General features: G+C 35.1%; 1 protein-coding gene across 1 annotated transcript; it reads right to left on the bottom strand.

The window, feature by feature from the left end:
* Positions 1 to 830: 830 nt before the first annotated feature.
* Positions 831 to 15607, bottom strand: LOC110419065 (dynamin-2A-like). The gene is made up of 22 exons (XM_021431941.2): positions 15206 to 15607; positions 14503 to 14553; positions 14264 to 14384; positions 13725 to 13817; positions 12994 to 13055; positions 12663 to 12780; positions 12152 to 12485; positions 11002 to 11149; positions 9960 to 10061; positions 9736 to 9855; positions 9173 to 9256; positions 8902 to 9029; positions 8273 to 8357; positions 7810 to 7948; positions 7063 to 7139; positions 6381 to 6437; positions 4252 to 4393; positions 3957 to 4114; positions 3450 to 3563; positions 3291 to 3358; positions 2928 to 3103; positions 831 to 1450 (listed from the first exon to the last, which is right to left on the bottom strand). Exons 1-22 carry the CDS (start codon positions 15356 to 15358, stop codon positions 1218 to 1220), a joined length of 2763 nt encoding a protein of 920 aa, XP_021287616.1. The 5' UTR covers positions 15359 to 15607; the 3' UTR covers positions 831 to 1217.
* Between the last annotated feature and the right edge of the window lie 833 nt (positions 15608 to 16440).

Genomic DNA, 16440 nt, shown 5'->3' with positions numbered 1-16440 from the left:
AACAATATAATAGCTCTTGATTGCGTGTTATTAGTCGAAGGAATTCTGGACGGGTCGTACGCTCAGAAAATACAAGGTCTTCAGGTAATACAAATAACAATGACTGCGATCGGTTGAATGACGGTTCCAACACGCGATGCCGTTGCTCTCTGACTCCTAAGTAAGTCTACTTCAGAGAAAGGGATTTTTATATCATAATATTTGAAAAAGTATTGAACAAAATTTTATAGAAAATTTAAATAAATATTTAAATTTTTATTTCCTTTCTATTTTAATTTAAATTAAATATGATTTTAAGATGAATCAGGTTAATTAAGTTATTACATATCATTCAAATTGAAATAATTTGTTTTATTATTTTCAATCAAAAAATTTTTTTATTTTCAATTAAATACACTCTTAACTAATTATAATTAATAAAAAATATTACGTATACATGCTTAACATTAAGTAAAAAATGAAAAATACTACACAATAATATTACCAAAATATCACGCTAATAGTATGTGAACGTATAAAATGATAAATTATTTTTTAATTAATAATAATTAATTAATTATTAAATATTTTAATAGCTCTAAAGAGTTTATTTTTTTTTTAAGGTTTCATAAAAGTGGCATTTGGTAAAATCATTAGTGTCATGAACTAAAAATTGTGGGTTTAGCATAAGATAAAACACTTATAAAAGTAAAGAAATGGAACACAACCAAGAAATAGTGAAGCAGCCTGATGCTTGGTTCAGTGCTGTTCTCAGGAGTGCTGGGTGGTTCCTGCCCGAGCACCAGCACAACAAAGCAAAAGCAGTTGAAAAAATTTAAAATAAAATCAAATTGAGAAATAAAGAAATATCCTTCCCCTTAATTATCGTCCAAGCCTGAATACAATTTCATAGTCAAGACAATCAAATACATCAGTGGAGCACAAAAATGAGGGAAGGAATTTAATGGGGGGCCAAAACTATTGACTGGAAAATATAACGACGGATCTCCAAAGAATGTAGATCCACAGTTCCAACAAGGGCAAAAGCCGAAGAACCTGACATCGAGAAACTATAGTCCTATTTACACATACACCATCTCTCCCCTCTTCTAACGACTCTTTCCAAGGTAGCATTTGATAAAGATAAATGCTCAAAATATAAGAGTGGGCTTTGATAGAATGTTGCCCACCAAAAATGCGGCGGAAAATGAGAATTTTAAACTGAAAACTATCGGCCACTAAAATTTGTAACCTGACGAACTAGACTGTGGTGGTGCAGGTGGCAAACGATTTGGGGTACGACGGCTATTGGAGCCTGATCCCGAATTCACATCACCGTTTTGTGCTGCGTCATTGTAATGCCGGCTGTGACCATTAGATCCAGACCTCCTATAGTCCGCAGGGCCATTAGCAGCTGCATCAAAAGCAGATCTCCAGTCATCACCAGCTGAACTCGTCCTTGGGCTGCTTTCTGCAAACAAGAACACCCAGAGATTTGTAATGTGAAGATAATATTGATCAACATCAGAATATGACAAACTCTTTGCCACAAACAATAATCACAAACATGTATATTTCCACCATCCTTTAGTATAGAATGAGATACATAGTGACTCCCGTGTGATCTCAACCATACACTTGGTGCAGAACCAGCACCATAACAGGCCTTGTAGACTCCAACTTTTGTTTCCTTTTTGTTATAATTACATACTCTGCTCTTTCCCTACTCACTGATTCGAAACCTAAGCTGTACCAGATGTTTCTGGATGATAACGTGTAATTCACGTCTATCCATCTTAACTTCCTTTGTAGCAGTCCATTTACATATACATATTATCACACATTCAAGAAAGAAAACAGAGTGATGTGTGGTTTAAAAAAGAAAGCAAGATTGACATGCTGGTGGCAAGCAATCAAGAACAGCAGGTAGCTATAGCTAAAAGCAAGGAACAAGTATTTAAAATAGGCAGTATCTTTAGTTCACTCTTCTAACAAACATCTCAACCTAATGGCAGATGCAGAAAATATCTCACCCTGCACACCCCACCAAAGGTTTTAAATTCTGATCTACCACAACCAAAATAATAACCTAAACAAACAGGAAATATTTGCAATAACCATGGCATTTCTCCATTAATTGAAGACATCATGTGTACTATCCATGTTGAAGAACGCAAGTAGAAAAGTATAGAATTGAAACATTTAGGAGAGGTTATCCGGAAAAAGAAAGTTCAGCAATGGGGATAGACGAAAGACAAGATTGGTGAAGTGTTGTCATGCTGTTGTACAGCAACTATGAATAGCAGGTGGTTTATGTCGAAACCAATTATGAATAACAGTCAGAAAGGCACCAAATCAAATGAAACATATTATAACAGAAAACTAAGGGAAAATTAGGGTATTCAGATTGTCATAAATTTTGAAAGAGCACCGAGAATGATCCAAATATATGAAACCTACCACTAGCAGTTATATGAGCCTTAAGACTTTAATTCCTCCACTGACGTTCAAAAAAGGCATCTTGACCATGACCATTTCTCATTATTTTAAAATTACACTATAAAGAAGCATGAGAAGAAGTTGAACCCTACTTTTAAGTTGATAACAATCAACACAAAGGCAGTCTCTATCTAATCAGGTGACTTCAGGTGAAAACTGTAAAAGTTTAGGTTGGAAGGTGGGATTGACTGGTGAGGGTTCAATAGAAAGTAAGCACCTCGTGATTAATCTGTGGAGGAGGTAGCAAATTCAAGGATAAAAGAATGTAAGATAACCCAGTTTTACTTGTAGTATAAAACTTTAAGTGCTAAATCCACTAGCATCCATAAAGAAATGGACTTTTCCAGCATCCTAAAAATGCAGACCATTCCATAAGGCATAAACCTTTCACCCTTTGCACTTAACAAATAATAATAAAATTCAGCCTTTTCCAATAAGCATTTACACACCTGCCCCACCACCACCGTCAGACCAACCAGAAGCAGCAGCAGCTCGATTGTCATGAATGCTAAGTTGGCGCGTTAATTTTGAAAGAAGTGAGGACTGCTTTTGGTATCGCTCCCTTCTACGCTTTACATTCTGATCCTCTTGAAGTAGTTCCTCGATCCTTGCTGTGCTTTGAGCACTACACAGTCCAAAACATAATATATTCATCAAAGATTCCTTTATAAGAAACGATATATTTTAATTCATGGCAGATTATGCAAACCCAGAGTCCATAGAAGAACACAACCCTTTCCAAAGCTACTTGCAAGGCCAGACTTGGAAAAGTTTTATGGACACAAAGATATACATAGAGAAGGGTACTAAACCTGACGGAGCTATATAACTGATTTAGCATGTCTTCCTTAGCTTTCTCAACTTGGCAAAGAACGACAGCCTGCTCAACCATCACAGAAACAGAGTTAAGGTGTCTTACAGGCACCCACGTATAAGGATAGGTGAGGCATGGGATGAAGAACTAAGCTTACTTTGGGGACATTGGCAGCTAAACTATTCAATACGGCTTCAACATAACCACGAACTTCTTGAGACATCCATCGAAGTTCTTCTTCAGGATCAACAGGTCTTCGAGTCATTGTATCCTGCACAAAACCAAGGATGAGAGTTTAAGGTAGAATTTTCAAAAGAAAAATGGAAAGATGGTGAGGAGTGTTGATAATGAAGGATGAAAGGTCACGTAAGTTAACAATTAACATTTTGTAGAGCATTTTTCATGAGCATGAAGAAGGGAACACAAGCACAGACAAAATAGTTGAGAAATAAATAATCACAAAGTCAAATAAAGCCATCGAAAAGTAAACATTTGTTATGCTGCTGAAATGCATTAAAAGAAGGTGACGATATTCTCAAAAGGATATTATTAAAGAGAACTTCCAAAGAAAAGAAAAGAAGTGATTACTTGCACTGATAGAATGAAATACCCTTCTCAAGGGAATAAAAAAGAAAAGTAAAGGAAATAAAATCAATTAACTTACAAGAGAACCATCAGAAAGACTGTGCCGCATTCCAGGACCACCATCAGTAGATGCACCTTTCGTTGACCCTCTAGAAGGTTGAATAACTTTGGATAATTTGTTTTTCCATTCAACCTTATCAGCCATACTCTCAGCCTTCAAGACAACAGCACTATGAGCTGCAAGAGAAACAGGTTTTGCAAACAATGTTCAGATAAATGATTTTATTGATAATAAAAAAGCACAAAAGACAAAATGGGGAGGTGCAAAAAAACACAATAATTAAATACCAGGATGAAAGAAGGGGAAAAGATACCTTTCAGAACAGTTTTATAAGGAACCTTGCTAGTTATCTTGAACACAAGACTGGGTCCCTTATCTGGGCCATTAGCCTTTTTATCCTTCGCACTTTTGGGGGCAGGCTCTTCCTCATCCGATACCTCTTCAATGCTGCATTCCTGCATAGCAGACAAATGAGATGGGGAATTACAAGCTATTCGATTCAGTACAATAAAAGTTGCAAATTCACATGTTGGCAAGCCTACAGACAGGTTAAATACTCATAAATGGAAAATGACAGTCATTGAAAGGAGAGAAAAGCACACTAACACACTCTCACTGACAACATCAAGAACATTTAACCCGAGGATCCCTTAGGCAGAAAAGATAAAAATTGGAAACCATTAACGAAGAACAGAATAGCCCATCAAGATCCTTGAGAAAATTGATCCTAATACATCAGTATCTCCCTAGACATAAGTTAGAAGCTATTCAGAATGCTTCAAAGCACAGCTGCATCTCAAAAAGAATATATTTGGAAATCTTCATAGAAGTATAACTCTTCCAACAAGCCATAACTCCAGTTAATTTTCAAGGAATAAAATCGTATTCACGTTTGATTCTAAAATATACAGAAGAAGCTAAATAGAATCTCAGCACTTCTCATTTACAATGGAATAATATTGTTTCCATCCTTGTGCATTGTTTTAGGAAAGGGAAAAGAGGAGATCACAGCAAACGGTAATTGTTGAAAGCCTAAATTTGAATGAGGAAAGATAAAAAAAAAAAAAGGTAGCCACAAGCACAAGCGCAGAGCAAGGTCCATTAAAGACCTGCAGCAGACAGTAAAATGATTAGTGGGATCAAGCTTGCAGAGAAAAACATTGAAAAATCCTCATGATCAAGTTAAACAACCGCTCCTTTTTCTGAAGATGATTTATTCATACGCATATGCCAAAATAGTTTACCTACCCTCCCCCCACCCTTCACCTCCTTGAACATTTAATACATCCCATACGAATACAAGATGTTAACAGAATAAGATATCTATAATCCATATCCATAATATACAAAAGCATGAATACGTGTAAAACATTTTTTAGATGTATAAAGACATAGAGTTCTACTTTTCCAAAAAAAAAAACCAAGACATTGAGTTCTATTATCCTTAATTATCCTTTACAATTTTATTTATTGATACATAAATAGATTTAATGTTTAATTAGTAATTGAGTTAGATATGAATACTAACAAGAGTAAAGTTCTATAACTTATGTTACTTCTAGTTTCACTTTATGTCCCTTATGCAATGAAATATTACTTTGACATTCAAAAAAAAAAAACCAACCTTATGTGGGTGTTTGGCCTAGCTTACGGAAAAGTTTTTCTACTGCAACAAGAAGGCAGGGTGTTTGGCACTCAAAATTTTAACATTTTTAACTTATGTGGGAAGCCCTTTTACAGGCTTTTAGATTAAGTTACAGATCAAAACTTCTTCAAAAAAGGTGCTAATGCATAGTAATAAATATTTAATGAGATTTTTTTCATATTCTCATTTTACCCTTCAATAATTCATAAAATTATGAGAGTATTTTTTTTTACATTTATCTTTTTCATTTGGTTTAATTTTTTCCTTGATTTCATTTACTTTTTATTTTTAATTAATAAAAAATATTTCATTTTACTAATTTCTTTTATTTTCAAAATTATGAATTGGTCTAATAAAGTTGAATCTTTTATTTTTTATTCATTAAAAATAAAAAATATTATCAAATAGTTCTTTACATCCTATAGCACTTCTACATTAACTGGGCCAAATGCTATCTTAACTTATCTTTACAGCACTTTCAAAACCGCGCTGGTTGAACAGCACTTCTTACAGAAGCTCCAGCCAAACCAAACAAACCTTGCATCAATTTCCACAATTTTGTTATTATTAACCACTAAAAAATTAAAAAGAAAAAAAGACCACATATTTATACTTCAAACTTAAAAGTTATAATCTAAAATATGTAATAATAACACATACACCAAGAAAAAAACAACTACTTATATATGCTCATAATTTAAAATGGTCAATAAAACTTAATAAATACTTCACAACAAAAGTTACAACAACATTAGTGACCTCACAACTAAAAGGTGAAGAAAAAATAACTCTCATACCTCTAATATGATGACACCTCGAAAATGTTTTTCCTCTTGCTTTTTGGTGTAACCAAGCTGTGAAATAAAGCACAAAGTCAGAATCCATTCCACTACAAATAAGTATAGAAGCAAAGGATCAATTCTACTATAAATTATTATAGAAGCAAAGGTATCTTTGATATCATCTTCACACAATTCCTAGAAGTACAGATGACAACCACATAAGGCTTCAATAACATGAACCATTTTCTAAATCATAGGGCAAGGGTACAACTAAAAGCTAGGAAGCACACACATGGACATGGGAAATGGGTATGACATAATACAAACACGGTCATACGTATTACTTAAATTTCTGGTGTTGATCCCCATGTCCAGCCATGTCCAAAAAAAATATATTATTCTTTTGATTTGTTTGTTGTATCCATCTGTGCCAGATACGTATCCGACATGTCAGTGATGTGTCCATGTCAGAAACAGACACAATACCAATACACTAGGGGTGAGGTGTGCTCATATGTCATAGGCTGTAAGCATCCAGCATGTTTTGATACCATGCTCTAGTGAGTAAATATCACATGAACATCTAAAATTACAATAAAACTATTATTACGGCTTGTCGCACTAAGGATGGCACAGTGCCATCCAAATTTGCAATATAAACCTGGGTCTGTTATCAAACTGGGGAAAATCGTCTCACCTTTCCAGTCTTCTCATTCAAAACAAACCATCGCCTACTCCATCCATTAGTTTTTGCACTTTTCTTTAGTAAAAACCCTGCAGATGACAAATGTCAAAGACATTATTACAAGAGAAATTATATAAAATTGAAGAGACCTCCACATATAACAAATTACAAAAAGGTAGCAAGAAGGGTGGAGAAATTAATAAGGTGATTATCCATAAATGACTAGGGAACACACTTTGTACCAAAAAAATAGAACGATGTAAGGAATTTTTGAAATCCTAATGATGATGAAGTCGATAACATACAATAAATAAACTGCTTCAATTGTAAGTAATGAAGGTAACTGAAAGCCATAATCATTACAGAGGTTCTATTGCAAAATTACTGTATTCAGAAGCCTATACTTCAAACAGTAAAAAAGTTACATTAGCTTTTACATATAACCAAAGAGAAAGAAAAAGACAGAGGGAATGACATAGGTTGTTGGGGAGTGGGAGTATTCTGCATAAATAAAATTAAAACACCATTCCACATTGTGCATTTCAACCTCAAACAAAATCAAAATGTTACATCTAGCATGTAAATCCTCCAGAAGCTAAACATGTTTTACGTTTCTAGTGGCAACAGGACATTGCCTCCAAATTTTCTATAAATGACCACAGTACAAGAGCACTGCATGGAAAAAATGTTTAAAAACAGTACAACCAAGAACTTGTGTGTTAAGTTATAATCAAGTAACATAATGTGCCTAACACAAACCTGCGGTTATTTCTCTCTCAGCACCTGCAGTCTTCAAAGCAGATCCCTCCTGCACTTCTTTCTCAGCCTGACCAGATTTATCCTTCATTGTCTTCAAGCTTCCACCAGTTTGCTGGCCACCCGGTTGAGGACTAGTTGCCTACAAAAAGAAAATATAGGAAAAATATTAAACAAAGAATAAAAGTCCAGTATAACATGAACAATTGAATGCATGACAGTGAAGTATAAGGCATATGGACAACTATTGGCTAGGACTCAGGAGTGAGTGTCATATAAGGCATGTTCAATTGTTTCTAAGTTTTCACTTATATTTTGGGAGGGTTGAAAACTCCATACACATGTCCTTCATATATGTATTGGGCATGGCTACTATAGAAAAAATAAGAAGTCAGAGCAACATAACTGGACAATGTCCATCTACTCTAATCTCCAAGAAAAATTTGCATCCAAGAAAAGAACCTACCCTATTCAGTATCGCCTGCTCTGCTTCATGTCCTTTCTTTGAGGATCGGTTCTTCAGCTCCTCCTCTCGGCGCTGTCTTTCCATCCTGAAGTATATAAAAAAAGAATTGACACCATATAAAAATGCTGGTGGTAAATGCTTGAAAGTGTTTAAGTAAGAAAATCAGTTTCCAACTATGGTGCTTTGAAATATATTATTGCAAAGAAAACCACTTGTCTCTACCATTTCTTTGCTTTTCTCAATCAAAATGGGAAGGGTGTAACTATATTTCTATTGTCAGATTAAAATGTCAGAATCAAGTTAGCAAATTCTGTTCTTAATAGAATTAATCTGTTAGATGCTAAACATAAGTGGAGAGTAGAAAAGAAAAGGAAATAAGGGGAAGATGAAATTACAAATATATACAGCAAGTATTATTTGTCTTTCTAGCCTTCAGCATAAGAAAGGAGGTGAAACACACTCAAACCATATAATAGGGATGACTGCACGTGTTTCCGTGCGTGTGGGTATGTATGGGTGTGTAAGAGAGACATGGCTGTCCTACATCACAGATACTCTTTAATTTAATAAAGCTCTAAAAAATCTAACAAATGAGGCCGAAATATAGACATGTTAAACATGTTTGGTACCTCCTTTGCACCAAACGAATGAAGTGCTGAGGGGGCACAAAAGCTCGCTCCATATCAACAAGTGCAACCACCATTTTTTTTGCTTCATTCTTAAACCCATCCAGTGCAGCACTTGCAATGGCCACAACCTACAAAAAAGTAAAAAGATGGTTAAGCCTTACAAAGAGGAAAAGGGGTGAAAAGTTTCAAAACATAGGACAGTTGAAATTATAAAAAGATGCTATGATGAAAAAGATATAACAGAAAAGCACACAATTTTAAGATATAATACCTCTCTCTTAAATGGAGGGTACCTTCCCAAACCAGGTGTACCATTTGCAGCTGCAGAAACTATATCTATAAGGACACGGTGTACCTGTTTATACATGACAAAACCCACACAGTTATCGATATAGAAAATCACATGTCAGAAGGTAACGTATAAGTCTACTAATAAATGACTTACAAGGGCAACTCTTGAAGGTATATTCATTCAATTAAAATAATTAATAATACTTCTTCTTCAGGTCGGAAATAGTCAAATAGCATTAATAATGAAGAAAAGTCAATGTTCAAGAAACAGTAGAGCGATTCTAGAACTGAAGAGCACACTGTATTGCACACTCATGCCTCCAACATTAAACATTTTATTGTTTAGAAGAGTACAAAATGACTCTGACACCATCAAAAGATTCTAAGCTTCCTCCAAAATGTAAAAATTAACATTTAACATCATTCATGAGAAGGGAAGAGAGGTACAAGCCTTTTTATAATACGTAAAGCATTCAAAACAGCCTAAACTTTGATTCAAGGCAAAATAGATGGTAAAAGGAAAAACACTAATGCTAGACTTACCTCTTCAACACAAAGTCGTGCTGGTTCTTTGGCCAGCTCTAGGACCCCTTTTATTAGAGATCTCAAACCCTTTTCAGGGGATATCAGATATGGCTGGTAACCATCAGCTTCTAGCACAATCTGGCAAAATAAGCATAGAAAGTTAGAGAACATGCAAAATCGAGAAAGCGACAGACGATACTGAATAACTAAAGAATTGCCAGAAACACCAGGATGAAACATACCCGTTTAACATTATTGATATCAAAATGTCTGTCTATTGGAAGCTGCTTGATCCTATTGGGAAAACTCCCTTCAAAACTTGCAACAATTTTCCAGCCAGTACCCTGCAATAAAAGATCCTTACTGCAGTTGGCTTTTTAAAACAAGAAACTTCATGGGATTTGTTGGATGCACAAACAAAAGAATTGGAGAAAAGCAAGCAAGGGCTGACTAGCTTCAAAAATGCTGCTTTCAACGGACATGTCAATTAATTACATATTAGCAACCAGAAGAAAAATCTACTTGCCCCACAATCAATGATGATAAAGGAGCATGGCAGGACAAATGATAAAGGAAGTAAGAGTTTCTAAATCACTAATACATAACATTTTTCCTGGATATTAGCGAAGCTGCTACAACACGTCCTTGCTCTGGGAAGCTCATCATCCACCAGCTGCTTTGGAAATCTTTCTCAGAATTTTTAAGGCTATAAATTATAAATGGATTAGCAACCAGTCAACCATCCTCCATTCCATAGACTCATGACTCCGTCAAGGAAAAAGTAGAAAAGGTATGGAAGCTATCTCAACAATTGCTTGCCAGACTTCAAATAATCTTTCAACACTGGTGTTCACACTTCTCAATTAACTTAGGGAGCTTCTTGGCTCATCTAATAACAGAGGGGGCTAATTCTTCCACTATTAGGGTTGGGCTCCACCATAGTGACCAGGCATTAGAAGTACTCATTCAATATTGGGATCCTTAATATTTCTTTAGAAAGAGCTTTAAAGAAGCTCTCCACACTTCCAACAGAGGAAATACTACTCCACAGTAACAGAGCCCATACCATGCCATCGTTTCTATTACAGTTATTTATTCTTTGACACATAGGGTCAGTAAGTATTGTATCTTGGAATGTGAGAACAAATTAGAGTAATCACAACAACAGAAACAGAAACAGGTGAGAAGAGAGAGCAAGAAAGCGAGATTGAAAAGAAAAGAAAAGAAATCTAGTACTTGAGAAATTTACACCCACAAGAGCCAATGTCATAAAAAATCACTCACCTCACCAGTTGTAATGTGTTGGAGAAACTTATCTTCAAACTCACGACAAAGCTCCAACGCGATAGCCCTTGTACCCTCAGCAGTCTGGACCATCTGCTCACCAAGCCTTACCAACTCATCCTGAACAATGTGGGACTTCCCCTGCAACCTGTATTGACACAAAGCAATAAGGGGTAAGAAAGTAGAGTAACTAGGATGAAAAACACTTCCTTGGAAGAGTAAATACTGATATGCATCTGCTCTAAGTTGTCCTCTTCGAGGAATCGTCAATTTTATTTATGGCATTCTTAGCATCATGGTACATAGATTCATTATGTTACTTGACAGGAGTTTGGGTCATGCCATATAAAATCCATCTTTCACATCTATTTTGCAATTTATGGAAGATATTCCAAATATTGAATATTTTTACAGACATATTAAGTAACTTAAAGATCCATTATATGTCAGCAATGTTGGCAATTTAGTGTGATATTCATCACTTAATGATATATTGTAAAAATATCAACAAAAACTAAAATATGGAATAATATATTTTAATACATGACTAGCAAATGATGCTCAACTTTGTAAAATATTCAAATACAAGTCTAGTGAGGGGATATAAAATATAACTGTAACTTTGTAATACAGAGTATTTTGTGTGTGTGTGTGTGTGTGTGTGTAATATCAAATAGTATTACTTATGTACCTAACAGCTCAAGTATTTTTACCTTAGTATGTTTGTCTAATAATATTTTGATGGAGATTATGCTGAAATATTTCAAATTTTAGTATATTCCATCCTTATTTAAGTTGAATGTTGTTTTTCTTCATCCATCCGTATACCCTACAACAAATCTACAATCTTAGGGTCTAAATATGTTTGTTGAGACTAACATTTATAACTTTGGTTATAAGTAACCTTCAAAATATACCATACATGTCAAATGTAGAGGTAATTTGCAGGAACAAATCAACTTGAGAAAGGATGATTTGACCAATAAATTAGCATAAAGAATTATTGACCAAGTTCTTGATACATGCTTGTTTGAGGGAAGTGAAAACCAAACAAGACAGAAAAACATGCATTTACAGCATTTCTATGGCATAAAAATTCATACAGATGCAAGAAATCAAAAACAAGATAAAGCAAGCAGAGAATGTTTACCCAGAGAGGAGGTTTGGTAGCCGGACTTTCATGCGCTTGCGAATCTGCTGTGCAAGAGCATCGACCAAAGCTATTCTGCCTAGCTTGCTCTGAGGAGCTCCAGTAAGTATGGATTTGAGGCTTTCAGTCTCTGCCTTCCATGCTGTTTCCAAAGAGTTTTCAGATCCAGACTGTGCAGAAGCTATTGAAACTGATTGACCAATTAAAGCAACCCATGGGATATCAGCTGTTTTCGGCGGTCCCTGATTTAACAGGAGAGCTTGAACAGCAGCAAGTGCTTTTTGCTCCGAGGCAGCTTGATCTATTTTACTAATAACGCCAATGGTTCTGGTACCTATTTGACATGATAAGATTGCTATTTGATCAATAACCAGAAAGAGGGGGAAAAGTGGCAGAGGGAACACAAATAAAGGAGAAGAAGAGAGGAAAAATTGTTCACTCTACGAACTAATTCAGCTTTTATCCTCGACAAAAGAAATAAATAAAAACTACAAGGACAACGCTCCTTTACCTTCTGCATCATACTCTTTGGCAAGGCGGAGGGCCCGCGATGAAGCAATTTCAGGTGCTTGGGCCGCAGGAACAATAACTAATAAGATGGCATCATTGCGCTCAGCATAGTCACTAACCTAAGCAAAGGCCATCACAGAAATAATTACTATATACTGTTTTATTTACCATACTGCAGTAACTCACATCAAATACCTATAATAAACTGAGAATAAAAGAACACCTACCTCAAGAACAAAGACCAGTATCCACGAAAACTAAAATGACCATAAACACCAAGCTATGTGAACCTTTAAATGAAATAGAGGTCTTAACCATTAACCAACACTTACCATCGAGTCGTCCATAATCCGCTGGTCCAGTCCAGGCAAGTCAATTAACTTCAGGGGAGGCGCTGAGTTAAAAAATTCATGTCATATTAAAAGTAAGGCATTGAAGCAAATAATAAAAGTAATCTGGCATATGCACAGGTAGCATGGAATCAAATGAACCAACTAAATGGAAATCACAGAAAGAGCATGAACTTCAGTCAAGTTGCCATTCAACAGCTTTCTAATGGCAGAGAACGCAAGCTTCACAGAGTTAACATCCATTGCAGCTCACAATTCTGCATCTCTATCATAAACTTACTTCTTAGCCAAAGCTTCTTCCACTTAAGAGAGCTAAACTCAAACAGTCTTGTCTTTAAGACTTTCAGGCATTTTGCAAGGCTTCTGACACTCATAATAATTCAGAAGAGAGTTTTTTTACTTATAAATAAAATCTACCTCAATTTGTGAAAAATTTTCACATTTCAAAAGTATCTCTCATGCATGAAGAGCATTGTTATCTATAGACATTATAAATATTTCCATCTGAGCAATTCATCATGAATACTTGTACACTCATGCTCCTGAACTTCCTATAATATTTCCCATGTATTAAAAGACAATTTCATGATACCAGCATAAAAATTGTGAGCAATCTTTAAAATCTAAATGCTCAAACTATAAACAAGACAAACTTTTGAAACTCATCTTACTGCATAAGAATAGTTAAAATTTAAAAACTGTTTCTAACCAACCTGTACTTGTTCGCAGCTTAAGATAAATCTCATCTCGATTCTTTCCTGAGGAACCCTTACTTAACCTATCTTGTAAAGAATGCCGCAATGCACCTATAGAACAACAACAAACGTCAGGCAATACCACAAGTAAAGGTTTGAAGCAAATGAACTATGCACCATCCATCCTGCTGAAACATCAAACAGTTAAGTAGTGTGATTGTACATCAGCTAGGCTTAACGTTTACTGTGGCTATAGATTCATGTTCTAGCCTCGTTACCTATTTCCAATTGGTTTTATATTGGGGTGCTTATCAGAAAAATCTCCTAATGCATCTCACTCATCAACAAACCCTTCCAAGATGACTTTTCTTCGGAATTTAACCCCTTCAGCAGCAATTCTAAAGCCCCAGGGCAGGTTAGTGACATCATGAGAGACCTCAGAGGATGTTTCTGATATTGAATCATGATCATATTACAAGAAGCAACGGAAAAATACTTATGAGTCTGTGCATGTATGTAATTGTAAGGCTATGAGCCTCTAAAACATAGATACTAACTGGCAGAAACTTGTTGAGATTTGTTGTCGATTTGCAGAATAATTGATTTGCTGCTTAAAGCACCATCCTTCTGTAACTCAATGCTAATAGGAGACCTCGTAGCACCGTTTTCACCAGTTGGCTGGATAAGAAAGAAATGAAAAGATTAGGAACAAAATAAGAGCTTTTGCTCAGTTCAACCAGCAACAAAAGGGATATGCAAGGAAAAGAAAAACAAAATCTTGTGCAAGCCAACTTACCAGGATAGGATGTCCAATTAAACTGTTTAAAACTGCAGATTTCCCAGCCCCCTAAACGATTTTTCCACAGAAAAAACAGATGAGTCGGAAGAGAACAACATATGAATATGAAAACAAATCAACAGGGCAGTGATAACACCGCAATGTCACATTAAAAGGCCTAATACGCTGTGAATTAGTAGCAAAATGTTTAGAATGAGAAAAATGATAATTCAAATTCCAAGAGTACTCGATGGCTTTGTTAGCAGAATCATTACTCTCCAAATGAATTCCAAATAAGAACAACTATGACATCCAAGTTTCTTTAATAAAGCAATGATGGTTCTTTCTTCCTCAAAACCTTTTTGAATTATGAGAAAAGGATAAATCAGTGAAGGGTTTACTCTCTAATCTGCAGATTCCCCAACAACCTTAGTAATTATAATCAGCAAAAAATCCAAACACATACAAATAAAAACCCACAAAAACCCCAGATTCAAGGATCTGCTCTGTCAGCATCAACAAATAAGCTCAAAATCAATTCAGTCCAACAAAATAAACACACATACAAATAAAAACTCAATCCAATCTACACAGTAAATAGAGAAATACGGACAACCAATTTACCGTAAGCAGTGAATGAAGTTGAAATAGATGAATCGAAAAGTTATCCAAACTGAAGTGGCGGCAGCATAGAAAAAAAATTACTTAAAATTGAACTTACAACATTGCCGAGAGCAACAACGTTGAGGAAGGTAGAAGACCTCCTAGAACTGGAACTTGAACTTGAGTTTTCGTCAACATCTTCGTCGGCAAGCAACGCCGCTGCTTGCCTCATCGAGTCTGACAGCTGTGACAACTCCTCGATCGCCTCCATTACTTCAACCTAAGATCCAAAAATTTTACCTATCGAAATCAATCGATGTAGAGAGGAGGCAGATCGACAGATCCAATCGAAATCAAGATCTCTTAATCTGTAGATCTCTGCAAATTGCAGCAATCGGAGATTTGAAAAAGAGAGGAAAGGAAAGGTACAATTTCGAAGGGACTGTTTCTCTCTCTCTCTCTCTCTCTTTTCTTTCGCGTTTGAAAATGATTTTCCTTTTCAACTCCTTTTCTCTCCCCCGTTTTTGAATCTTGTTTTAACTATTTACTGTTTTCAATGTAGTTTCCTTACTTTAGATCATTTGTATTTAAACAAAATATTTAAATGGCTTTCTATTTACTCTTGATGGACTGTTAAAGAAAAACCCAAATACCTCAACAGCCCGTTGTATTCATTTATTTTTTTCATTTTAATCTATTTATTTAAAATCGTAATAATTTAATTTTTTAATTTTAAAATTTTTTTCAATTGAATCCTTTTAATTTGTTTTTCGAAATTACTTTTCATAAAACTGATATTATTATTGACGTGACGTTGACATAACATCACTTACTAAGGTGGCATATGAAGTGGATTAGAAATATTGACGTGGTAATATTATATTACTTTAATATGCTAATGTGATAATGCTACGTAACATTCACATTAGGGGTGTGCAATGGTCAATTTTGTCGATTTTGGTTCGATTTTGACCAAAAACTGATTAAAAATTTTTTTACTATAACCGATCGAACCGCATATGATGCAATATCGATTTCGGTCGATTTTTTAGATGCTCAGTTTCGGTCAATTCGGTCGGTTTTTGAGGGTGAGATCAATGGGTTGACTTAGGTTGACTTGGGCTGTGATCTATGGGCTAAAATGGTTAAAGATTCATAGGCAACATTAATTTCAATGGGCTAAACTAATTAAGGATCCATGGACTAAAATGGTTAAAAATACAATGACATTAATTTCAAATTAATTTTTTTGTTAAATAATTTGATTTTTTTCGTTTAACATGGGTCTTTTTTGTTAAGTCAAATAGTTATATAATAAGTAAACATTAGTTTCAAAAGTTCTATAATTAAATA

Source organism: Theobroma umbraticum, unplaced genomic scaffold, assembly GCF_002168275.2.
Source record: "Theobroma umbraticum cultivar Fairchild unplaced genomic scaffold, ASM216827v3 scaffold_67.0, whole genome shotgun sequence".
Classification (NCBI taxonomy): Eukaryota; Viridiplantae; Streptophyta; class Magnoliopsida; order Malvales; family Malvaceae; genus Theobroma; species Theobroma umbraticum.
Note: the sequence above shows the minus strand (reverse complement) of the source record. Positions and strands in the feature narration are given on the sequence as shown.